The sequence below is a fragment of the Aotus nancymaae genome, unplaced genomic scaffold, assembly GCF_030222135.1.
Source record: "Aotus nancymaae isolate 86718 unplaced genomic scaffold, 86718_ANA_hifiasm-v0.15.2.pri h1tg000006l, whole genome shotgun sequence".
NCBI classification, from domain to species: domain Eukaryota; kingdom Metazoa; phylum Chordata; class Mammalia; order Primates; family Aotidae; genus Aotus; species Aotus nancymaae.
The window spans coordinates 81,883,239-81,910,053 of record NW_026988417.1 but is presented as its reverse complement, the minus strand read 5'-3'; the positions used below and the strand labels follow the sequence as shown (position 1 = coordinate 81,910,053).

General features: G+C 38.7%; 1 protein-coding gene across 4 annotated transcripts in view; it reads left to right on the top strand.

Moving 5' to 3' along the window:
• Positions 1-26,815, top strand: part of FAM13A (family with sequence similarity 13 member A) — a 385,882-nt gene that overhangs the window by 38,027 nt on the left and 321,040 nt on the right. For 2 of the 4 annotated variants that reach the window (XM_064369163.1, XM_064369168.1), the window contains exon 1: positions 15,756-15,962. The exons of 1 other annotated variant lie outside the window; for it this stretch is intronic. In XM_064369163.1, coding sequence (XP_064225233.1) covers positions 15,936-15,962 — 27 coding nt within the window. In that variant the 5' untranslated portion in view covers positions 15,756-15,935. Of the gene's footprint in view, positions 1-15,714; positions 15,963-26,815 lie in introns of those variants that run through there. One more of the 4 variants, XM_012437744.3, reaches the window with a different exon arrangement.

Below are 26,815 nucleotides of genomic sequence, written 5' to 3'. Positions count from 1 at the left end.
AAGATGTTAGTTTAATTGCTGAAAAATGCTGAGTTTGGTTGGAATTAATAGACTTTGCACAGCATGTGGGACTTGCAAATTAAGTTCATTTCCTAAAATCAGCTCAGATTAGGCTTCTGCCAACATGGCTGCTGCTGCTACTGCTTTTAACAATTAGGCTCTGCCTTAGCTACTGAGTTTAGTTGCAGGCTATAATATACAATGGGCCTATTTTGCCTCCATGTTCTTGAGTAAGAACTTCTAATGCCTGATTGTTATGTTCATGGACAAGCAAGATAAAATATTTAATATAATTGGGAAGTCCTAAAGCTGGAGGCTGTTTTAAGGCCAATTTCATTTGGCTAAAGGCCTACCCGTGACAATCTTCCCAAAATAAAGACTCTGGTATTGCCTTCCTAATGAGTTCATACAATGATGAGGCCATTAAGGAAAAATTTGTGACCTGGCAATATCCTGCAAGACCAAGAAAATCTCTTACTGTCTTTTGGTTGCAGGCTAAGGAAAACTTTGAATAGTTTTTATTCTCACAGCAAGAACAAAATCCTTTTAACAGTAAAGTCATGTCCCAAGTAGTAAACTTTTTGTTCTGAACACTGCAGTTTTTTTCACTGAAACTTTGTGACCTTTATGCTAGTTGCTATAAAATAAATTGAGTCAATTTCAGAGATCTTTAGTGGGTGATTATAACAACAGGTCATCTACATACTGAATAAGAGTAATATTCCAGGAAACTATAGGGTTATAAAGTCTTGATCCAATATCTGGGAAAAATATGAAGAGTCTTCAATAAACCCATTACAGTCTAGGTGTTCTGCTGACTTTTCCAATAAAAGCAAACAAGGGTTAACTCTCTTTATGAATTAGAATGCTAAAGAAGGCTGAGTAGAAGTCTATTATTTGAACCACTTTGAATCAGCAAGTCCATTAGATAATAAAAGTATTAGGATTTGGGACTACAGGAAATCTTAGTATTATAATTTTATTAATTTTTTGTAAATCTTGAACAAATCTTCAACCTCATTCATTGATTTTTTTAACTGGTAGAATTTGACTGTCACAAGGACTGGAATACGGAATTACAAGTCCTTGTTTAATTAAATCTTCTACACTTGGTGAGAGCCCTTGAATTGCTTCGGATTTTAGTGGATATTGGGGTAATTTAGGCCAAGTTTTAGAATGATATACTTGAACTTTTATAAGTTCCACACTTTTAATCCTTCCTATATCAGTTGAGGAAGACACCCATAAGCATTCTGTGTTTTAAATAGGTCAGGAGTATTATAAGCCTGAATTTCAAACTTACCAATTTCGGCCTATAGAGAGCATAAAATTTCTGGTTCAGGAGAGTCAGGAAACTCTAACATTAGTCTCCCTCTGAACTTTTTTTTTTTTTAGTTGAGACAAGGTCTTTTTATGTTGCCCAGACTAATCTTGAACTCCCTGGCTCAAGCAATCCTTCTACCTCAGCCTCCCAAAGTGCTGGGATTACAGACATCTGCCACCACACCCAGCCAGAGGAGAATTTTATATGCTCTTTTGGCTTTGAAAGTAAGTCTTGCCCTCACAAGTTTTCTGGAGCATTATCACATGGTAAAAATACATATTTTTAAATAACTGACCCCAGAGTCAATTGGACAGGTTCAGATATGGGAACTTTTTGAGCATGATTCAAAACTCCAGCACAGAAATGACTTTTTTACTCTGAGGGATTCGTTGATATATTAAAGTGGGATTTATGGTAGATGAGGTGGCTCTAGTATCCACCAGGATTATACAAGACTCTCCACTTATTTTAACTTTTTTCTTTATGTTTACTCAATGGTATTATTAGGAACAGTTTACTGGAGAATACCTTAGAACCTCTTCAGTGTTGATTATCATCATGAGAGTTAAAATCTCTTGGGCTCTCTTTAGTGGTCTAAAAGGAGGCTTATTAGTGGAGTGATACAAAGCTCGACAATCTCTTTTCCAGTGTACTGGTTGTTGGCTATGAAGGCAGACACCTTCAGGTAAAGAATTTCTTGTTGTAGGACCTCTTGATTGTGATTCAAAATAAAAATGAGAAAGTCCCTTTAGTCTTGGTATTAGCTTTTTGGGTTTTTCTTGCTCTAGAGTCCTCTCAAAATATTCAGCTAAGGTCACCAATTAGTCATATTTGTAATTTCTCATCCTATTTTATGTTTTTTTAATTAAGCAGGACAGAGTACATTTTTAAATACAGCAGTTAATGCTGTTTTAGTCCCTGTAGGAAATACTCCTTGTTGTATTTTGAGCCCAGAGTGCTTCACAAATGGTGTTTCTAAGTGAATTCTGTAATCTGAAACTGGGTCATCCTTCTTGCCTGCAAGATTGTGTGATGGACCAATCAATTTTTTTGTAGAAGAATCTGATAGTTTTCAGCAGTTTTTCTAGCTCGTTTTGGCCCTCCTCATGAGGAGGTTTTGGAGGGGTCTTTAATACCTTCCTCACATTTATCCCATTCTGCCCCTGTGATTCATTTTCACGCTTCATAAAGCCCTAATATCATGTGAGTAAACTGGCAAAGGTCAGGGAGTCCTGTATCATAAGATCCTCTGAGGATTCTAAATTCCTTAGTAAAGTTTGGAGGATTTTCCCATGGGTGAAGGAAGTCCTTTACCATGGCTCTAAGCTTAGACCATGAGTAAAGGTTATGGCAGAAAGGCCTAGCTGATCAGAGGGTCTTACTTTGTTCAGCATCTAACTTCTCTTATCATCATCTTCAGGGTGAAAGGGTAATTTAGCAAAAAGGTTAGTGGGCACTCAGAGTATTTAGGTAGAGTTGGATGAAGAGGGAATGGCTGGAGTTAGTTCATGCAGAGTATAGTCCTCTTCTATCTGTTGCTTAAGCTTTTCATTTTTTTTTTTTTGCAAAGAATCTTTTAATGTGGCAGTTTTAAATTTATTTAGGCTTGTAGTTGCTCTGCATATCCATTAAATAATACAGCCCACTGTTTTTGTGGGTTTTTCTTTTTTTTCTAATATACCTTTCAAATAAATAATGTTATCCCAATTAAAACTTCCCCATTGTGGCCATCTTAATTTTAAGTTGTCTCTAGTAACGTTAGCCCATTTTTCTGAAAATGGTAAGGTATGGCTGCTGGGATTGGCTGAGACCCAGCTATTGTTACAGACACATACTCCTAAGTTAGGTTTTCAGCTTGTTTACCTACAAAGGTGGGTTGTGATTTATTCCTAAGAACTCCAGTTTGTGAGTCTGGAGGCTTTCTCAGGCCAAATTTAGTTTCACTTAACATCCTATAAAAGAGACTATAAGACTATGATGAGATTCCAGTTGATAAATGGAGAAAAAATGAATCAAAAACAGGTAACGGAAAATATAAATGGCTAATAAGGATTTTTCATATCTTTAATTTTACTGAAAATAAAAAGGAATGTAAGTTTAAAATAGAGAAACCATTTTCACTTACTAAATATTATGAAATATTAGGAAATATGTTACAAAATATTCCTACTTGGGTAGGGTAGGCTGTAGTATAGAAACTGCCAGAGCCAGTGCATATCAGGAGTGCTGGCCCATGTCATGTTCTTTGTATTCCTGAAATTTCACTTTCAGGAATCTTTACTAGAAAATAATCAGAGCAAGGACAAAGCATTACTTACTGTCAAACATAGATAAAATCAGAAACTGTGTAAATGTCTAAAAATGAGAGAATAAGGAAACTGTTGTGTGTACAAAAAGTAATACCACTTCTGATTTAATTTGCTTATAGTGTTATTAACAACATGGGAGCATGCATGCTTCTGATGCAACGTTAAGTGAAAAAAGTTGGGATATAAAATTATGTTAGATCTGAATTATGTTTTTTAACAAGCATAGAAAATATATAGGAAGTAGATATGTTAGTTGTTGATGGGTGTCCTGTGTTACTCTTTTTCACTATGTTTGCTTCTTTATTAACAAATCTATGTAGGGGAGGAAAGATATCTCTTTCTCCTAATCCTAGCTTTATGGCTGAGGTCCCTGTAACAAAAGACACATTAACAAGAGAAAAACATACACATTTATTTAATAAATTCTATGTGATATGGGAGCCTCCATAAGAATATAAAGACCTGAATAAATGTTTGAACTTGTGTATTTTTATGCTAGGTTTGATAAAGCATTGGACAATAATGGAGAACTATGACAGGACAAAGGGGGTATAATGGTAATAAACTGGGGGAAATTTAGCAAGCCTTGTTTGTTCAGATCTCTGTGACTCTATCTTCAGAGATAAGGATGTTCCTTTCCTTCAGTATAGGGAGGACAGCTCTCACATAAGGGTCTTATGACTGCTTCAGGAGAGGTCAAAAAATCCTTTCTAAGTTCTATGATATATTTCAGGGGAAAATCATGGGAGAAGCTGACGATGACCTTCCTGTCTCTGCAGTTTTCTCAGATTCCTTCATCTTAAATTATCCAAAATGCCAAGGTGCCATATTTTGGAGTAGCATGTCCCGAATCCTGTTATCTGCATTTACTAATTGTAAAGAGTTTTTTCTTTCTTTTCTTTTTTTTTTTTGAGATAGAGTCTCACTCTGTTGCTCAGGCTGGAGTGCAGTGGCATGATCTTGGCTCACTGTAACCTGTGCTGCCCAGGTTCAAGCAATTCTCCTGCCTTAGCCTCCCACGTAGCTGGGATTACAGGTGCACACCACAGTACCTGGCTAATTTCTGTACTTTTTAGTAGGGATGGGGTTTCACCATCTTGGCCAGGCTAGTCTTGAACTCCTGACCTTGTGATCCAACCGCCTTGGCCTCCCAAAGTACTGACATTACGGGTGTAAGCCACTGAGCCCGGCCAAGAATTTTTTGGTTTTATTCCTCCCATCTCCCATTGGACTGATTATGAGAGAAGGTACCATGTCTTTCATATCAGTGTCTATAGAACATGTAGCTTAGCACCTAGCCCAACGTCAGTAAAAATATTGATTGGGTAGTGAGCTTATAGGTGACCTAATCTTTTTTGTTGTTGTTGTTTATGCTTTATGTTCTGAGATACATATGTAGAAAGTGCAGGTTTGTTACATAGGTATACACATGCCATGGTAGTTTGCTGCACCCATCAACCTGTCACCTACATTAGGTATTCCTCCTAATGCTATCTCTCCCCTATTCCCCACCCACTGACAGGCCCCAGTGTATGATGTTCTCCTCCCTGTGTCTATATGTTCTCATTTTCAGCTTCCACTTATGAGTGAGAACGTACAGTGTTTGGTTTTCTGTTCCTGTGTTAGTTTGCTAAGGATGATGGTTTCCAGCTTCATCCATGTCCCTGCAAAGGACATGAACTCATCATTTTTGATGGCTACATAGTATTCTATGGTGTATATGTGCCACATTTTCTTTATCCAGTCTATCATTGATGGGCATTTGAGTTGGTTCCAAGTCTTTGCTATTGTAAACAATGCTGCAGTAAACATACATGTGTATGTGTCTTTATAGTAGAATGATTTATAATCCTTTAGGTATATACCCAGTAATGATATACCTGGGTATATGATATACCTGGGTATAATGATAATGCTGGGTCAAATGGTATTTCTAGTTCTAGATCCCTGAGGAATCACCACACTGTCTTCCACAATGGTTGAACTAATTTACACTCCCACCAGCAGTGTAAAAGCATTCCTATTTTTCCACATCCTCTTCAGCATCTGTTATCTCCTGACTTTTTAATGATCATCATTCTAACTGGCATGAGATGGTATCTCATTGTGGTTTTGATTTGTATTTCTCTAATGACCAGTGATGATGAGCTTTTTTTCATGTTTGTTGGACGCATAAATGTCTTTATTTGAGAACTGCCTGTTCATATCCTTCACCCACTTTTTGATGGGGTTGCTTGTTATTTTCTTGTAAATTTGTTTAATTTCTTTGTAGATTCTGGATACTAGCCCTTTGTCAGATGAGTAGATCACAAAAATTGTCTCCCATTCTGTAGGTTGCCTGTTCACGCTGATGATAGTTTCTTTGGCTGTGCAGAAGCTCTTTAGTTTAATTAGATCCCATTTGTCAATTTTGGCTTTTGTTGCCATTGCTCTTGGTGTTTTAGTCATGAAGTCTTTGCCCATGCCTGTGTCCTCAATGGTATTGCCTAGGTTTTCTTCTAGGGTTTTTTATGGTTTTAGGAGGTGACATAATCTTTAGGCTTTATTTTTCATGATGGACATGTTACTTGTGTAATCAGAAAAAGAAGACAAAGTTTTTAAATATTAGAGAAAGTTTCTGTAATGATAATGTTCTTTAGTAATCAGCCAAGTGTTCTAATGGGTGAATGGGAAGCATAAGTGATAAAATCTAGATGAAGGGAGAAGAAACTTTTTTTTTTCTTTTTTTTAAAGGAGAAGATTATGTCCATATTCCCATCCCCATTCCCTTTTATGGGATTTGGATTGTGTTATTCTGTGTTGTGGAAGTAGAGACTGCACAGTGTTTTGCGTACAGGAATAGAAATGAAATGTTCTCTGTTGTCCTGTGTGTTGCTTAGCATGCTTTGGTTCTTGGCTCTGTTGTAGGGAGTACTATTTGGCTGTAGATGCACAAGGAATATTAGATATGAAGGGAAGTATTGAAATGGGAGCTGTTTTGGGTTTTCCCTTTTTCTCTCACCTACTTCTCCTTGGATATAACTTTAGCATGCCTTTGTTACTGGTACAATTTAAAGCATTTTAAAGTTGGGACAGGTGTGACTTCACATGTCATATTATTCAGCATTCTCTAAGTCTGCCAGATATATTTTTTAAAAAATTGAAAGATATCCCGGTTCTCTCACCAAAATTGACTAGAAGGCTGGAGAGACCCACGGAGAGGAGGAAGAGCAGTGTGGTCCGGCAGCCAACCCAAGAGCCACACGGGGAAGGGGAACTCCCTCCCCGGCAGCCAAGGGAGGCAGTGAATGTCCTGACTACCCAGCTGGGCAAACTTTGCTTTTTCCACAGAAATGTGTAACCCACGGATCAGAAGTTCCCACTGGCAAACCCACACCGCAGGGCCTAATGTCCCACCCCAGAATGCACAGATTCTTACAGCCTCTCAGCTGGCATCTGATTAAGCCTACCAAATTCCTGGGGTGAGGGGCGTCCAGCATAGGCTGCCTGCTGCCTGCTGTCTAAGCCATTTGACCTCCTTGGGGGAGGGGCAGCAGCCAGTACTGGGACTCACACTCCCTGACACGCTAAGTTCCCTGGTCCAGGGAAGGGTGGCATTCATTTCTAGAACTCGAGCCTGACTTTTCCCCTGCTGGAGCCAGGGAGGCTGGACAGCTTGGGTCCCAAGACTTGTCCCCACAGTGCAACACACCAGCTGTGGCAGTTGGTAGCCAGAGTACCTCTTCAGGTCTAACCCTGACGCATCCTCTCTCAGTGGGCAGGTCTTCCCTGTAGGATCTCCAATAACTCCAGCCAGAGGCTAAAGGACAATTTGGATCTCCCGAGGGCTTGAGCCCACAGAGGGGAGGGGTGGCCACAGTCTCTATGGACCAGCAAACTTACTTGCTCCTCCTGGTAGTTCTGAGGAATCCAGGCAACCCAGACACATGGGTTTTGCCTCAGCAAAATATACTCTCTCCACCAAGGGACAAAGTGCTTTATTAAATGGGTCCTGCTCCCCACTCCACCCAACTGGATGAGACCCTCCAATAGCGGTTGTCAGATACCTTATACAGGAGTGATCCTACTAGGATCAGGTTGGTGCCCCTTGAGGTCAGAGGTCCCAGAAGAAGGAGCAAGCACCCATCTTTCCTGCTCTCCAACCTCCTTGAGTGACATCTCCAGGCATGGGAGCAAATTAGATCAATAAGGCCTGAAGCAAACCCTCAGAAAACTGCAGCAGCCCTACAGAAAAGGGACCTGGCTATTGAAAGAAAAGCAAGCAGAAAGCAACAACAGCATCATCAACAACAACAAAAAGCCCCCCCCAAAAAAAATCAACCCATCCAAGGGTCAGCAGCCTCAAAGACCGAAACTAGACAAACTCACAAAGATAAGAAGGAATCAACAACAAAAAAATGCTTAAAACCCGAAAGGCCGGAGTGCCTCTTCTCCAAATGATCACAACCTCTCTCTATCAAGGGTACAACACTGGACGGAGGATGAGATGGATGAACTGACGGAAGTAGGCTTCAGAAGATGAGTAATAAAAAACTATGATGAGCTAAAGGAGCACGTTCTAGCCAAATGCAAAGAAACCTTGATAAAAGGCTAGAGGAATTGCTAACTAGAATAACCAGTTTAGAGAGGAACATAAATGGAGCTGAAAAACACAGCACGAGAACTTTGCGAAGTATACACAAGAATCAGCTGCTAAATTTACTAAGTGGAAAAAAGGATATCAGAGTTTGAAGACTATCTTGCTGAAATAAGACATGCAGACAAGAATAGAGGGAAAAATAATGAAAAAGAATGAAGAAAGCCTCCAAGAAATATGGGACTTTATAGAAAGACTGAACCTGTGATTGATTGGAGTACCAGAAGGAGATGGGGAGAATGGAAACCAGCTGGAAAACACACTTCAGGATATCATCCAGGAGAACTTCCCCAAGCTAGCAAGACAGGCCAACATGCAAATTCAGGAAATACACAGAACACCATTAAGATACTCCATGAAAACGTCAACCCCAAGACACATAATCATCAGATTCTCAAAGGTCGAAGTGAAGGAAAAACTGTTAAGGGCAGCCAGAGAGAAAGGCCAGGTCATCTACAAAAGGAAGCTCATCAGACTAACAGCAGACCTCTTGGCAGAAACTCTACAAGCCAGAAGAGATTAGAGGCCAATATTCAACATTCTTAAAAAAAAGAATTTTCAACGTAGAATTTCATATCCAGCCAAACTAGGCGTCATAAGCAAAGGAAAAATAAAATCCTTTCCAGACAAGCAAATGCTGTGGGATTTTGTTACCACCAGGCCTGCCCTGTAAGAGCTCCTGAAAGAAGCACTAAATGTGGAAAGGAAAAACTAGTACCAACCACTGGGAAAAAACAACAACAACAACAACAACAAAAATAAAACCCAAAATACAAAGACAAACGACACTATGAAGAAACTGCATTAACTAGTGCACAAAATAACCAAATAGCACCATGATGACAGGATAAAATTCACACATAACAATACTAACCTTAAATGGAAATGGGCTAAAATTAGACAAATGGGATCTAATTAAACTAAAGAGCTTCTACACAGCAAAAGAAACTATCATCAGAGTGAACAGGCAACCTACAGAATGGGAGACAATTTTTGTGATCTATCAATCTGACAAAAGGCTAATATCCATAATCTACAAAGAACTTTAACAAATTTACAAGAAGAAAACAACCCCATCAAAAAGTGAGCAAAGGATATGAACAGACAGTTCTCAAAAGGAGACAGCCAATGAACATTTGAAAAAAAGCCCATCATCACTGGTCATTAGAGAACTACAAATCAAAACCACCATGATATACCATCTCATGCCAGTTAGAATGATGATCATTAAAAAGGAGACAACAGATGCTGGAGAGGATGTGGATAAATAGTAATGCTTTTACACTGTTGGTGGGAGTATAAATTAGTTCAACGTTGTGGAAGACAGTGTGGCAATTCCTCAGGGATCTAGAACTAGAAATACCATTTGACCCAGCAATCCCATTACTGGGTATATACCCAAAGAATTATAAATTGTTCTGTTATAAAGACACATGCACACACATGTTTATTGCAGCACCGTTCAGAATAGCGAAGACTTGGAACCAACCCAAATGCCCATCAATGATAGACTGGATAAAGAAAATGTGACACATATATACCATGGAATACTATGCAGCCATCAAAATGGTGAGTTCATGTCCTTTGCAGGGCCATGGAGGAAGCTGGAAGCCATCATTCTCAGCAAACTAACACCTGGAACAGAAAACCAAACACTGCATGTTCTCACTTACAAGTCGGAGTTGAACGAGAACACATGGACACAGGGAGGGGAACATCACACACCGGGACCTGTCGGTGGATGGGGGGCTAGGGGAGGGATAGCATTAGGAGAAATACTTAATGTAGATGACAGGGTGATGGATACAGCCAACCACCATGGCACATGTATAACTATGTAACAAGCCTGCATGTTCTGCACATGTACCCCAGAACTTAAAGTATAATAATTAAAAAAAAATGTAAATGGGCTAAATGCCCCGATTAAAAGACACAAACTGGCAAATTGGATAAGGAGTCAAGACCCATCAGTGGGCTGTATTCAGGAGACCCATCTTATGTGCAAAAAGACACAGGGCTCAAAATAAAGTGATAAAGAAAAATTTACTAAGCAAATGGAAAGAAAAAAAAAGCAGGGGTTGCAATCCTAGTCTCTGACAAAACTGACTTTAAACCAACAAAGTTAAAAAAGACAATGGCATTATATAATGGTAAAGGGAACAATTCAACCAGAAGAGCTAACTATTCTGAATATATCTGCACCCAATACAGGAGCACCCAGATTCATAAAACAAGTTCTTAGAGACCTACTAAGTGACTCAGACTCCCACACAATAATAGTGGGAGACTTTAACATCCCACTGTCAGTATTAGACAGATCAATGAGACAGAAAATTAACAAGCCTATTCAGGATTTGAGCTCAGCTCTGAATCAAGTGTACCTAGTAGATGTCTACAGAACTCTCTACCCCAAATCAACAGAATGTAAATTCTTCTCAATGCCATATGGCACTTATTCTGAAATCAACCACATAATTGGATATAAAACACTCCTCAGCAAATGCAAAAAACTGAAACCATAAACAGTATCTCAGTGCAATAAAATTAGAATTCAGGATTAAGAAACTTACTCAAAACCACCCAATTTAATGGAAATTAAACAGTCTGCTCCTGAATGACTTCTGGGTAAATAATGAAATTAAGGCAGAAATCAAGAATTTTTTTGAAACCAGTGAGAACAAAGAGACAATACCAAAATCTCTGAGACACAGCTAAAGCAGTATTAAGAGGGAAATTTATAGCACTAAATGCCCACATCAGAAAGCTATAAAGATCTCAAATTGACACCCTAACATCACAATTAAAAGAGCTAGAGGAGTGAGAGGAAAGTAAACCAAAAGCTAGCAGAAGACAAGAAATAACAAAGATCAGAGAAGAATTGAAGGAGCTAGAGACACAAAAAAACCCTCCAAAAAAAATCAACGAATCCAGGAGCCTGTTTATTTTTTAAAAAATTAACAAAATAGATAGACCACTGGCTAGACTAATAAAGAAGAAGACGGAGAAGAATCAAATAGACATAATAAAAAATGATAAAGGAAATATCACCACTGACTCCACAGAAATACAAACTACCATCAGAGAATATTATGAACACCTCTATGAAAATAAACTAGAAAATCTAGAAGAAATGGATAAATTCCTGGACATATACACCCTACCAAGGCTAAACCAGGAAGAAGTTGAATCCCTGCATAGACCAACAACAAGCCCGAAATTGAGTCAGTAATAAATAACCTACCAACCAAAAAAAAAAAAGAAAAGCCCAGGACCAGATGGATTTATAGCTTAATTCTACCAGAAATACAAAGAGGAGCTGGTACCATTCCTTCTGAAACTATTCCAAACAATTGAAAAGGAGAGACTCCTCCTTAACTCATTTTATGAAGCCAGCATCATCCTGATACCCAAACTGGGAAGAGACACAACAAAAAAGGAAAACTTCAGGCCAGTACCCCTGATGAACATTGATGTGAAAATCCTTAATAAAATACTGGCAAACTGAGTCCAGCAGCACATCAAAAACTTACCCACCATGATCAAGTCAGCTTCATCTCTGGGATGCAAGACTGGTTCAACATACACAAATCAATAAATGTAATCCATCACATAAACAGAACCAAAGACAAAAACCACATGATTATCTCAGTAGATGCAGAAAAGGCCTTTGATAAAATTCAGCATGCCTTCATGTTAAAATATCTCAATAAACTAGGTGGAACATTTCTCAAAATAATAAAAGCCATTTATGACAAATCCACAGCCAGTATCATAATGAATGGGCAAAAGTTGGAAGCATTCCCTTTGAAAACATGCACAAGGCAAAGGCAAGGACGCCCCCTCTTACCACTCCTATTCAACATAGTATTGGAAGTTCTAGCCAGGGCAATTAGGCAGGAGAACATAATAAAGGGTATTCAAATAGGAAGAGAGGAAATCAAATTGTCTCTGTTTGCAGATGACGTGATTTTATATTTAGAAAACCCCATCATCTCAGCCCACAAGCATTCCTTTACACCAACAGTAGTCAAGCAGAGAGCAAATCATGAATGAACATAATCACTACAAAGAGAACAAAATACCTGGGAATACAGCTATCAAGGGATATGAGGGACCTCTTCAAGGAGAACTACAAACCACTGCTCAACGAAATAAGAGAGGACACAAACAAACGGAAAAACATTCCGTCCTCATGGATAGGAAGAATCAATATCATGAAAATGGCCCTACTGCCCAAAGTAATTTATAGATTCAATGCTACTCCTATCAGACTACCTTTGGCATTCTTCAAGAATTAGAAAAAAACTATTTTAAATTTCTTACGGAATCCAAGAAGACCTTATATAGCCAAGAAAATCCTAAGCAAAAAAAAAAAAAAAAAGCTGAAGGCATCATGCTACCTGACTTCAAACTACAAGGCGACAGTAACCAAAACAGCACAGTACTGGCACCAAAACAGACATACAGACCAATGGAACAGAACAGAGACCTCAGAAATAACACCACATATCTACAACCATCTGATCTTCGATAAACCTGACAAAAACAAGCAACGGGAAGGTGATCTCCTATTCAGTAAATGGTGCTGGGAAAACTGGCTAGCCATATGCAGAAAATGGAAACTGGACCGCTTCAATTAACTCAAGATGGATTAAAGACTTAAATGTAAAACCAAAACCATAAAAACCCTAGAAGAAAACCTAGGCAGTACCATTCAGGGCATAGGCATAGGCAAAGATTTCATGACAAAAATGCCAAAAGCAATGGCAACAAAAGCCAAAATTGACAAATGGGATCTAATTAAAGTAAAGAACTTCTGCACAGCAAAAGAAACTATCATCAGAGTGAACAGGCAACCTACAGAATGGGAGACAATTTTTGCCATCTACCCATCTGACAAAGGTCTCATATTTAGAATCTATAAGAAACTTAAACAAATTTACAAGAAAAAGACAAACCCATCAAAAAGTAGGCAAAGGATATGAACAGACACTTCTCAAAAGAAGAGATTTATGTGGCCAAAAAACATGAAAAATAGCTCAACATCACTGTTCATCAAAGAAATCCAAATAAAACCACAATGAGATACCATCTCATGCCAGTCAGAAGGGCAATTATTAAAACATCTGGAAACAATAGATGCTGGCAAGGTGGTGGAAAAATAGGAACGCTTTTACACTGTTGGTGGGAGTGTAGATTAGTTTAACCATTGTGGAAGACAGTGTGGCAATTCCTCACAGATCTAGAACCAGAAATACCATTTGACCCAGCATCCCATTACTGGGTATAGACCCAAAGGAATGTAAATCATTCTGCTGCTATAAAGACACATGCACATGTATGTTTATTACAGCACTATTTACAATAACAAACACATGGAACCAACCCAAATGCCTACCAATGATAGAATGGATAAGAAAATATGGTACATATATACCATGGAATACTATGCAGCCATAAAAAAGAACAAGATCAGGCCGGGCGCGGTGGCTCAAGCCTGTAATCCCAGCACTTTGGGAGGCCGAGGCGGGTGAATCACGAGGTCAAGAGATCGAGACCATCCTGGTCAACATGGTGAAACCCCGTCTCTACTAAAAATACAAAAAATTAGCTGGGCATGGTGGCACGTGCCTGTAATCCCAGCTACTCAGGAGGCTGAGGCAGGAGAATTGCCTGAACCCAGGAGGCGGAGGTTGCTGTGAGCCGAGATCGCGCCATTGCACTCCAGCCTGGGTAACAAGAGCGAAACTCCGTCTCAAAAAAAAAAAAAAAAGAACAAGATCGCCAGGCGCGGTGGCTCAAGCCTGTAATCCCAGCACTTTGGGAGGCCGAGGCGGGTGGATCACGAGGTCAAGAGATCGAGACCATCCCGGTCAACATGGTGAAACCCCGTCTCTACTAATACAAAAAATTAGCTGGGCATGGTGGCGCGTGCCTGTAATCCCAGCTCAGGCTGGGAGGCTGAGGCAGGAGAATTGCCTGAACCCAGGAGGCGGAGGTTGCGGTGAGCCGAGATCGTGCCATTGCACTCCAGCCTGGGTAACAAGAGCGAAACTCCATCTCAAAAAAAAAAAAAAAAAAAAAAGAACAAGATCATGTCCTTTGCAGGGACATGTATATAGCTGGAAGCCGTCATCCTCAGCAAACTAATACAGGAACGGAAAACCAAACACCACATGTTCTCATTCATAAGTGGGAGTTGAACATTGAGAGCACATGGACACAGAGAGGGGAACAACATACACCAGGGCCTATTGGGGGGTGGAAGGTGAGGAGAGGGAACTAAGAGGACAGGGCAATAGATGCAGCAAAAGAAAAACTGACAGAAAAAATGGTAACAAAAACAGGATAGTTTCCTCTTGGCTTACCTGAAGTGGCTATTTTAGCTATTAGTTCAGATATTTGGAAATTTAAAAATCTAAAAAATTTTCTAGTGACAGCATGTAGAATAGAAAGTTGTTGAAAAGTCAGTTAGAAGCTAACTTTTCAGACTGCAAATCACATATGTAGAATTACGGCTATCTACAAGTACGTTGTTTATGTATATTATCAGTATATTTTTATAAGATAACTCAAATGTAATTAGAAGTAGTAACAGCTACATAAAATAGAGCATTTTTATTTAAAACAATTCTGGAACTATTCAGCCATAAAAAAGGATGAGTTCATGTCCTTTGCAGGGACATGGATGAAGCTGGAAACCATTATTCTCAGTAAACCTAACACAAGAACAGAAAACCAAACACCGCGTGTTCTCACTCATGAGTGGGAGTTGAACAGTGAGAACACATGGACACAGGGAGGGGAACATCACACACCAAGGCTCTTCAGGGAGTGGGGGGCTAGGGGAAGGATAGCATTAGGAGAAATACCTAATGTAGATGACAGTTGATGGGTGTAGCAAACCACCATGGCACGTGTGTACCTATGTAACAAATCTGCGTGTTCTGCACACGTACCCCAGAACTTAAAGTATAATTTAAAAAAAAGAAATATATATATATATGTATATATATTCAGTTTGTGTGTTTGTGTGTGTGTGTGTGTGTGTATTGGTTTCCTAATATATATATAAAAAAAATTCTGATGGAATAGGATGGAAGAAAGAAAATTTTGGTAGAATTTATTTAGCTGGTTTCTAGGGGCAGTAGAAGAGAAAACGGCCTCAGAAAAAATGAATAATGTGCCTGCAGTTTTAAACCTGAGTCTGAATACGTAAAATTTTTTTAGAGCTGTGTGGAGTCTGGAAAGCAAGTCTGTGTTTTCACTTCATGCACTGTTGATCCTATTAATGAATACTACCAGGTGACTGACAGTTTTATGAGCAGAAGAAGCCTGCATGTGGGATCTAGGGAGTCAGGTTTAAGAAAAAGATGTCAGCGGCTTAAGACCCGTGTCACGTGACTCCCGCTATTTGCCAGCACTGAGGCTGTGGATCAGATTTCAACTCCAGGCAGTCCTTCCAACCATGTGGGTTCAGCCGAAAGAGAAGCAAAACCACTCTTCCTAAAATGTTAGAAGCTGCTCTTTGCTTACCTTGGTGCCTTTGGATTGGGAGCTGTTTTTCACATCAAAGCCTATCTGCTGAATGGAATTTTAGTATTTTGCTGTCATTTTAATACTTTCGTCTGGTCTTTCTCAGTTCTTCCAGAGGCTTACTGAGAGAATGGGGGCAGGAGCTCTAGCCATCTGTGTAAGTATAGGCCTTCTTCTGTCTTCTGTGTTTACTGCCAGTTTTTAGGAGAGGCCTTTACCCACCTTGTTCTGATGAGATGTTTGTGTAACTTGTTTTTACTTCCCAGGAGGTGGGGGAAGATTTGTTATTTAACTTCCTGTCTACTCAGATGGGTATTAGGCAGGATTTGGGATGGCATTCAGCATATTTGTGCACTTTAGTTTCCATAAAAGGTGAAAGATGCATGCTGAGTGCATCCTTTAAGTCAACTTGATTTACAGTAGAGCACTTTCAAGCGTTTTAGACTTTCTTGTTCCTGAATAGTTAAATATGAATGCTTAATTGTAGTTCTTAGAAAAATCTTACGGCTAGCTTGAGAAAGAATTGAAGTAACCATTAATTTATTACTTTTGAGTATGTGTATGATATTTTTCTGTTTTATATTTCTATTTTCATTTAGTAATTCTGGAGTTTCTGTTTCAGCATAGTTGCTGAAAGTGCTGGTGGAAAAGCTTGGTTGATAAATGTTTGTGAATCCTTAAACTGTAGAAATGGTCATTGTAACACAGTAGTATTAATAAATAACACTGAAATAAAATCATTGGGGAAATGTGCATATTTCTGGGGTTTTAGAATTTTTAGAATTCATGAATTTCTAAGTTATTCTGCTGGTACTTGTACAAAACCTTTTGTAATAATCGAATATTGTCAATTATATAATTTACAGAATGCTGCAATTTAAATTTTGATTTTACTATATAGAAAATGCATATATCATATGGGAATTACACATATTTGTATTTCAAGTTGCTACTGTATTCCATAGGGACATTTTATTTGCTAAAATGTACTAAATGAGAAATGTCTTCTTCCTTATTATCTCCTTAACTGCTCACTTAAAAAATCACACCCAGGTCAGATCCTTTTTTTTTTTTTTTCTAAGTTTCAGAAAGAGCTGCAATTTGCTGTAGCTTCTGATGGCATTCTGAAATGTTTAGAAATACCTGGGCAGTTTTTGACACATAGACACCAGATGGTCACCAGATGGTAGACTAGCCCCATAGATTAAGTTTTCTTAGTGAAACTGCAGAATGACTTCCTTGTTTCCAGGCTCAAATTTCAGTACCCTGTGTGCCAGTCTGTCTTTCCTTTTAACCCTGAGGCTTAGTAGCATCCAGGTATGCATGTGTTTATTTTTTTTTTATCACCCCAAGTAGTTTCCTTCAAAATCTGATTTATCTATGTGTAAAACACTGACTTTTATTTTACTGCAGAGATGGCCCTTCTGTTTTTCTAGCTTTATCAAAGAAACAATATAGAACTGAAAACGTGTAGAATGAGGCAGCAGATTGACCTGTTTGTCACGCAGATTGATAGTCATCTCTGATTGTCTGATTAGATCGTTACTTCTTTCCCTTGACCTGTAATATACTGATCTCTACCTTGATTGGAATGCACACTGACTCATGTACTAAACTTTATATTTTCCCTTAATTTATATCCAAAGCATGTATAAAATTTCAGTTAAAGTTGACATAAAAATCACACAGTTTAAGAAATTGTTCATTCTGGTAGATGAATAATTCTCAATCATTTCTACCCTTCACCTTAAGGTTGCCCTTTGATTGTGCTGTGTCCCCGTTTTACTGTAGGAGGAAATACTTAACATTTTCAACAGTTGTACCATAGCATATCTGGAAAAAGATAGCTTTTGGAGAACAAGAAAAATTTTTTTAACATTGTGACAGAAAAGGGAGAACTAAGTCACACATTAATGCATTCAATAAGCTGATATACTACTCTTTAGTTTGTGTAGGGGTGGAGAGTAAGCTTTTCCTCTGCCCTTGCTGCAGTTTTATTGAAATGACTGACAATAGATTAATAGGAGAAAAAGTTACACATTTATTAATGTGTATATTGATATGAGAGTCCCATAAATATGAGATTCAAAGAAGGGCCAGGTGGTTGACGCTTAAATGCCTAATTTTGGGGGAAGAGGGAAGTAGGGGGCTACAGGTAATTTTAGAGCAGTAGTAAATCATTTTTAAAGGAAATGAAGGGGTTCAAAGAGCAGTGGCCTGGGACGGTGTTTCCCTGAGCTATGGTGAAGTGGTGGAAAGGTGAGGGCTGGAATTTCAATGTGAATAAAGGTTGTGTTATGCAGATAAAGTCTCCCAGCCAATCTCTTGGACTTATCTTCAGAAGAATAGATGAAAAGTCAGTGTGAATATGGTGACAACTTTTAGTCTCTTTTCTGATGGTTAATTTTTCTTGGTTATTTGATGAGATTCCCAGGAAGTAGGTCTTAAGACAGTTTCATCTGGACGGGCGCTGTGGCTCATGCCTGTAATCCCAGCACTTTGGGAGGCTGAGGTGGGTGGATCACGAGGTCAGGAGTTCAAGACCAGCCTGGCCAGCATGGTGAAACCCCATCTGTACTAAAAATATAAAAATTAGCTGGGCATGGTGGCATGGGCCTGTAATCCCAGCTACTCGGGATGGATTGGCCTGTAATCCCAGCTACTCGGGTGGCGTGGGCCTGTAATCCCAGCTACTCAAAATTGCTTGAACGGGGACCCAAGAGGTAGAGGGTGCAGTGATCCGAGATCACACCACTGCACTCTAGCCTTGGCTACAGAGTAAGACTCCGTCTCAAAAAAAATAAAAAAGTTTCATTTCTTTTGGAAAGAAGCTTCCTTAGTCAGGTAAGAAAATTCCAGAGAGAGTTGCTGTCAGTGCTTTAGGAAAGAAAAAGGATCAGCGAGACTGAGGGCAGAGCAGGAGAGCGGAAAGGCAGAGAGAGACCTGGGTTCTGAGGCTTATTTCTAAGGGCTGTTAATTAAATGTACCAAGCACACCAGAGCACCATATTTTGAGGTATAGCTTTTTGAATCTCAACATTTGGGACTTAAATAGACATATTTGTAGCAACTCCTTAAGTATCCTGCTGCTGAAGATAGTAATACTTCAGACAATATAATGAGTACTGGATATATTTGTTGGGGTGTGTGTGTGTGTGTGTGTGTGTGTGTGTGTGTGTAGGTACGTGTGTTTATGGACTCTTGAAGTGGGACCTAGCTCAGCTCCCACAGTCTACTGCCACACTTCACAGCTGCCCCAGGTGTGGCTCCAACAGGCCCAGTGAAGCAAGGTGGCTGCCCTTCCAAAGGGTACAGGCTGCAAACTTTAGTGACCACATAGAGCTGTCTCTGCCAGTGCAGAGTGCATGAGACATAGGAGCCTGCCTGCCTCTACATAGATCTCAAAGGATGGGACCAACATTCTACAGAGCCACAGTATGAGGTTTAGGCAGAGTTGCTGCAGGACCAGCCCACCAAGCCATGAGGGCAGGAGCACCTAGAGACTTAGGGGTTCAACCTCTGCCCAGCAAAGCTGTGGGGGGCAGGTCCCAGTGGCCTGAAGGTCAGAGATTGAGCCAAAAAGGATTATTCTTGAGCCCTAAGGTCTAATGGAGTTTGTTCCATTGGGTTTTGGATTTTCTCAGGGCCTGCTACTCGTTTCTTCTTTTCTGTTTCCCCTTTTTGAATGGGAGTGTTTATCCTATGCCTGACCCACCTTTGTATTTTGGTAGCGTATAACTTGTTTGATTTCACAGGCTCATAGCTAGACAGGAGTTTGCCTCAGTATGAATTGTACCTTGAGTCTCACCCATAGTTGATTTCAATGATATTTAGATGAGACTTTAGATGCTAGACTTTTGAGTTGATGCTGGAGTGAGTTAAGATTTTAGGGACTGTTGAGATGGAATGAATGTATTTTGCATATGAAATGGATACAAATTTTGGAGGACCAGAGGTGTAATGCCATAGACTAAATGTTTGTTCTTCCAAAATTCACATGGTGAAACCTATTTTCCAACGTGATGGTATTTGGAATTGAGGACTCTGGAAGGCCGTTAGGTCATGAATGTGGTGCCCTAATGAATGGGACTAATACCCTCATAAAAGAGCCCCCAGACAGTTCTCTGACCCCTCTGCCATGTAAGGAAACAGCAGAAAAAGCCATTTATGGAACCAGAAAGCCAGCCCTCAATAGACACTGAAACTGTATATGCCTTGGATCTTGGACTTTACAACCTCTAGAACTATGAGAAATAAATTTCTCTTGTTTATAAGCACATCCAGTTTATGATACCTTTTGTTATAGCAGTCTCAACAGCTTAAGACAGTCTCTTAAGCTACTTCTTTGCATATTATCTGTATGTAGTTGTATCTGTTCTCCTCATTGTATCTCTTGTTCTCTATTTAGTGGAATCAAATTTTCTTAAATAGTACATCAAACAAATACTGCATAAGTTCAAGATTCAAGACTATGATGGTTATTTTGGTAGTTCTATTTGTTTTTGTTATTTGTTTTTGAGATAGAGTCTCGCTCTGTTGCCCAGGCTGGAATGCAGTCGCATGATCTTGGCTCACTGCCACTTCTGCCTCCTGAGTTCAAGTGTTTCTCCTGCCTCAGCCTCCCTGTAACTGGGATTATAGGCACCCGCCACCAAACCTGGCTGATTTTTGTATTTTTAGTAGAGACAGGGTTTCACCATGTTGTCCAGGCTGGTCTCGAACTCCTGACTTCAGGTGATCCACCCGCCTCAGCCTCCCAAAGTGCTGGGATTACAGGCATTAGCCGCCACGTCCAGCCTGTAGTTCTAGTTTGATGCTTGGTATCAAATTCATCCCACGCAGACTACAGTTAGGTTTTCTAAATACCAAAATTAATTTCTTGAATTTTGTAAAAACATGCTGTTTTTTATTTGGAGTTTTAGACAGAACATGAGTTTTGTCCAGGCACAGTTGCTCACACCTGTAAGCCCAGCACTTTGGGATGCCAATGCGGGTGGATCACGTAAGGCCAGGAGTTCAAGACCATTGTGGCCAGCATGATGAAACCCCACCTCTACTACAAATACAAAAAAATTAGCTGTGCGTGGTGGCACACAACTGTGTCTCCAGCTACTCAGGAGGCTGATGCATGAAGATTGCTTGAACCCAGAAGGTGGGGGTTGCAGAGATCATGCCACTGCACTCCAGCATGGGTGACAGGGCTTGTGAGACACTGCCTCAAAAAAAGAAAAAAAAAGAAGAAAGAAAGAAAGAACATGAGTTTTGTTTGGAGTCTTGCATACCTGGCAAGTTTTGGTTTTTGTCACTGACTACACTCTGATTTTAGTCATTAGTGAGCAGTGTGGTGCTCTCTTGATAGATTTTAGGTAATATTTGACCATCTGTTCAACTTCCCTGATACTATTTATTTGTTTTTCTCAGTAACAGACTATAAAGTTTAGACAGAAATAATCATATCTCATTGTATTTCTTGCCTTTTGCTGTGGGCTAGACAGTAGTTAGTAGTTGTTAAATTAATGTTGCACAAAACAGAATACTATTCTCTATATTTAGCTGTTTCACCTAAGTGTATTTTATTTTTAGATAGGTCATTTGAAGACTAAGGGCATGCCTGTAAAACATTTTATCTTCTGATTGTTCTTTTTTGTAAAAATTGCAATTTCCTATCTAGTAAGTTTTAGCAGTGTAATTGTACATATTTTCTACTTTTCTCTTTTGAGTGTGTAACTAAATACTATAGGAATTCTCTTACTATAAGAATGTGTGCAGTCAATGCAGGTGACATATTCCATCTCAGATAATGTGCAGGCTAGCCAGTGTGTGGCTTTCCCTCAGGTAGCCATGCAATCCACATTGGGGTAATTAATGCCAAATGTCACAACAGTCAAACTAGAATCTCAATAGCTCAAGGAAACAAAGATTTATTTACAGATTAATCAAAGTCTAATGTAGGCTGATGGAGCTCTCCTCCATCTGGCCACCCTGATACCAGGCTGCTTTCATTCTGTGGAGTATTTGCTACCTTAACTTACGACCCTGACTCCTCCAAGGTTGCATTAGGGAAAGTAAGAGATGGATGAGGTGCACATGCTTTTATCTGTCTCATCCTGGAAGTGACTTGCCTCTCTTCTCCTCACAGTTCATTGCTTTGATCTAGTCATGTGTTCCCATCTAAATGTAAAGGTAGTTGGGAAATGTAGACAAATATTCCATGAAATATTAACAGTCTATTTCCCTACAGGGAATCATGCACTCCAGGTGCTGCTGGCAGACATGTAACCAATAGATAAAGGGAGCCTAAGGATGAAGACTTTACACAGTGATGAATGGTAGCAAAGTGGTGATATCCTTGAACCACTGAATCCACCAACTTAAAGTCTTCCTTCTACTGAACGCCTTTGTATTACTATAATATGATAATAAATGTCATTAGTATTTTAGCCAATTGGAGCTGGAATTTCAATTGCTTGCAGTCAAAACATCTTAATGAATACACTTCATCTTACAATGCTTTGCTATTCTGTGGTTTGGGAAAGCTTTTCATGAAATGAACTGGGGCAGGATTTGAGAGCAAGAAATGTAGCTTTGCTTTGAGTCTTGGTTAGGCCACTTGCTGGCTTTTTGAACTTGGCAAGATACTTTCAACCTCTCTCACTTTCTTCACCTATCAAATAGGGATAATAGTAGCCTAAATTGAATTGCTGTGGACATCAAGCAATAATGTGAAAATACATTGTAAGCTATGTAGCATCCTAAAATTTTTACCTTTGTGAAATGGCAGGCTACTTTATGTCTTGCCTTATGGTGGTTTCCTTAAAATTGTTACTGTTGGTTCATTGTACTTTATTTTAAATAAAATGAAAAAAAATCTCTGTGATCTGAAGGGACATTTTATATAATTGGATTTAGACTAAACTTTAAACAGAATTAAACATTTAGTTGTGCTTCTCTATACCATAAACCAATAATTGAAGTATTGGAGAAAGAGTAGGTTAATGAAAGCCAAGCAAAGACATTATATATTTCTTCTGTAAACTTGTAGTGCAAGTGGAATTTTCATCTATGTTATACAGAATTCAGAAGTCAAACAAAAGCATGGTGTCTTAGTCTCTTCAGGCTGCTATAACGGGATACAAACATTCAGACCATAGCGTGTGGTCAATTCCTTAGTTACAGATTAGTGTTAAGAAGCTGTGAGAGGATATGGGTAAAATCACTAGAATCTAAACAATTTAGTTTAGGGTCAGTTGTTTTGAGTGAGAGTCAGCATAAAGAAGCTTTAGTGATAGTGGTAGAAAGTGCCCACTAGCATGAAGTAGCATAGAAAGTGAAAGAATGGGCTAATTGGATAATAAAGACTGTGTTAAGACCAAGAGGTAGATTCATGTGATCTAAATCTAAAACTGAATTAGGAAAATTAAATTTCAGAGACGAGGAAGAAGCTTTGTCCAGTAGTTCCCGAAATGGAAACTATAAGAAAGCATACTTTAGCTGTTATCTGCAAATATGAATTTACAATGGTTTAGTGATACTTCAGTGAGTCATAGTATAAGTTTATACAAATTATATAATTAACATGCAAATAGGCAGACGTGATTTTAAAAAAGTCATTCAATGAATGATTCATAAAAAATATTCCATGTTTTATTTTACTCCAACTTTAAATTATTTCAATTATCCCCTTTAATAATGTTAAGCTTGGAAGGGCTACCCTATCAGATATTAAAATAACAAATTAAAACAGTTTTGTAATGACTAGTCACTTGGAGAAAAATAATTGGTTGGGTTTCTTCCTTATGATTTAAATTACAGATGGATGAGACTATAAATATGAAAGTAAAATCATAAAAATAATAGTATATATGTGAATTAAAAATAATTTTGGATTGAGGAATATCTTTCTAAAGAAGATTGGTAAATATATTCTTACTAGCTATATTAATTTTTCTACCAATTCAGTAGTTTACATAATTGTTTCAAAAGAACGTCATGGTACGTCTTATTTATTTTTATGGTATCTTCTTTTTTCAAGTTAGCCTAATCTTTTGGCAAATAAGAAAGTGAAAATATTAGAGACTCTTAAAATGAGATAGAGAACATTACTACAGAATTATTAAATTTTTATTCCATTTCCTGTATGAAAATATATACAATACTTAAAATAATATAGTAGGTCAGGCGTGGTGGCTCATGCCAGTAATCCCAGCACTTTGGGAGGCCAAGGCGGGTGGATCATGAGGTCAGGAGTTCAAGACCAGCCTGGCCAACATAGTGAATCCCCATCTCTACTAAATATACAAAAAGAATTAGCTGGGCGTGGTAGCGGGGGTGCCTGTAATCTCAGCTACTTGGAAAGCTGGGGCAATGAGAATCTCTTGGACCCAGGAGGCAGTGGTTGCAGTAAGCCAAGATCATGCCACTGCACTCCAGCCCAGGCAACAGTGCAAGACTCCATCTCAAAAAACAAAAACAAAATAATAACACAACAGAACTCAGTCAATATTTTATTCTAGGAAAAATATAGAGAGTGGCAGTGAAAATAATATGCTGAAGAAAAACAGTTGTTGAAAGATAATTTTGATAAAAGTTGCCTTATAATAAGCAATTAATTGGGCCGGGCGCGGTGGCTTATGCCTGTAATCCCAGCACTTTGGGAGGCCAAAGCCGGTGGATCATGAGGTCAGGAATTCAAGACCAGCCTGGCCTAGATGGTAAAACCCCATCTCTACTAAAAATACAAAGGTTAGCTGGGCATGGTGGTAGGTGCCTGTAATCCCAGCTACTTGGGAGGCTGAGACAGAGAATTGCTTGAACCTGGGAAGTGGAGTTTGCAGTGAGCCAAGAGCCGCTTCTGCACTCCAGCCTGGGGTACAGAGCGAGACTCCATCTCAAAAAAAAAAAACAAAAAACAAACACAAAAACCAAGCAATTAATTTACTTTTGTGGCTAAATTCCAGAGATTTCTTTAATGTTTAGGAAGGAAATTTTTGTTAAAATGTAAAGAAATGATGTCATAGATCCCCCCCCCGCCCCCGCCCCGTGGTTTACACTGTAAATAAATCATGTAGGTCTGTAAGTACTTAAATGCAGCATTAGTTTTCAGCACATTTGACTTTTCTGAAGCTATATATAAACAAGTGAGTCTTCATTTAACACTGTAACGCTGTAATTCTCCTACTGCATTAAGGTCTTTAACTTTAAATGTGTCTTTGTAATTTTTTTTTTTTTTTTTTGAGTTAGGGTTCTCTCATTCCTCCAGGCTGGAGTGCAGTAGTGAGATCATAGCTCACTACAGCCTTAAACCCCTGGGCCCAAGCAATCCTCCCACTTTGGCCTCCCAAAGCACTGGAATTATAGGCATGAGCCACTGTACCCAGCATGAGTCTTTGTAATTTTAGAAAAATTCAAAACACTATATTCTGTTTTTAACTTTACTTTCTGGTAAATGTGTTGAGAAATGATGGCAAGAATAATCTATCCAAGAACATTTTTTCACATTTAATTCATAATGACCTCGCACAAGGTGGTTCTTTTCTATTTAATCCTCTTTGCCTTTGATAAAACTGCCAAAAATGATGAACAAAAGATGTAAAATAGTGATATTAATGGTTTTCCACCTTTTTGCAAATAACCAAAGAATTCTAAGTGTCCAGATGTTTCTGTGCTTTCAGGTTTGTTGTACGTTAGTGTAGTAGTAGTGATGACTTAAAAGTGACCCACTCCAAAAGTTATCTGTTCCACTTAGAATTACTGAAAAGCAATAGTATGTGTTATTAGACTGAAGAATATGGAATCTTTCAAAAAATATTAATTTTATTATTTCTACTGGCAGTAGACTTATTTTGACAGGAAGTTACCAAGCACTTGTTGAGTTTCTTTTGTATTTTATTAACAGCTCTTTTGAGGTATAATATACATACCATAATCTATACTCATTAAAAATGTACAATTTAATGATTTTTAGTAAATTTACCAATTGTGGAAGCAGCACCAAAATCCAATTCTAGAACATTCCCACCATCCCTCCCCACCCCTATGTCCTCCCCAAGACAACCACTAATAGCTTTATGTCACTATACATTTGTCTTTTCAGGACATTTGATATAAATGGAACTTATATGTTCTCGTGTGATCAGCTTTTTTCACTTAACATAATGTTTTTGAGGTTTATCCATGTTGTAGCATGTATTGGCATATCATTTTTATTGTTGAATAATATTCTATATATGATATATTACATTTTATTTATTCATTCACTGATAGATACTTGGGTTGTTTCTGATTTTGACTATTATCAATAATGCTGCTAGGAACATTAGTATACAAGTCAAGTCTTTGTGTGGATGTGGATTTTCATTTCTTTTGGGTCGGTTCCTAGGAGTAGAATTATTGGGTTTTGTGGTAATTTTGCATTTAACATTTTAAGAAACTGCCAACCTTTTCCAAAGTGGTTGTACCATTTTATATTCCCGCCAGTAATGAATGAGGGTTCTAGTTTCTCTACATCCTTGCCAACATATAGTATTGTTAGGCTTTTTTTCTTATAACCATTGTAGTGAGTTAGTAGTGCTATCTCAATTTCTTCATGACTAACGATATCGGGCATATTTTCGTATGCGTATTAGCCATTTGTATATCTTCTTTGGCTAAATGTGTATTCATATCTTTTGCCTGTTTCTTAGTTGTGTCATTTTGTTTTTATTGAATTATAAAAGTTCTTTTTTTTTTTTTTCAGTGATAAGGTATTTCTTTCTTTTTATATATATATATTTTTTATTGTATTTTAGGTTTTGGAGTACATGTGAAGAACGTGCAAGATTGTTGCATAGGTACACACGTGGCAGTGTGATTTGCTGCCTTCCTCCCCTTCACCTATATCTGGCATTTCTCCCCATGATATCTCTCCCCCACTCCCCACCCTATGCTGTCCCCTCCCCTATTTTGCCCCAACAGACCCCAGTGTGTAGTGCTCCCCTCCCTGTGTCCATGTGTTCTCATTGTTCAACACCC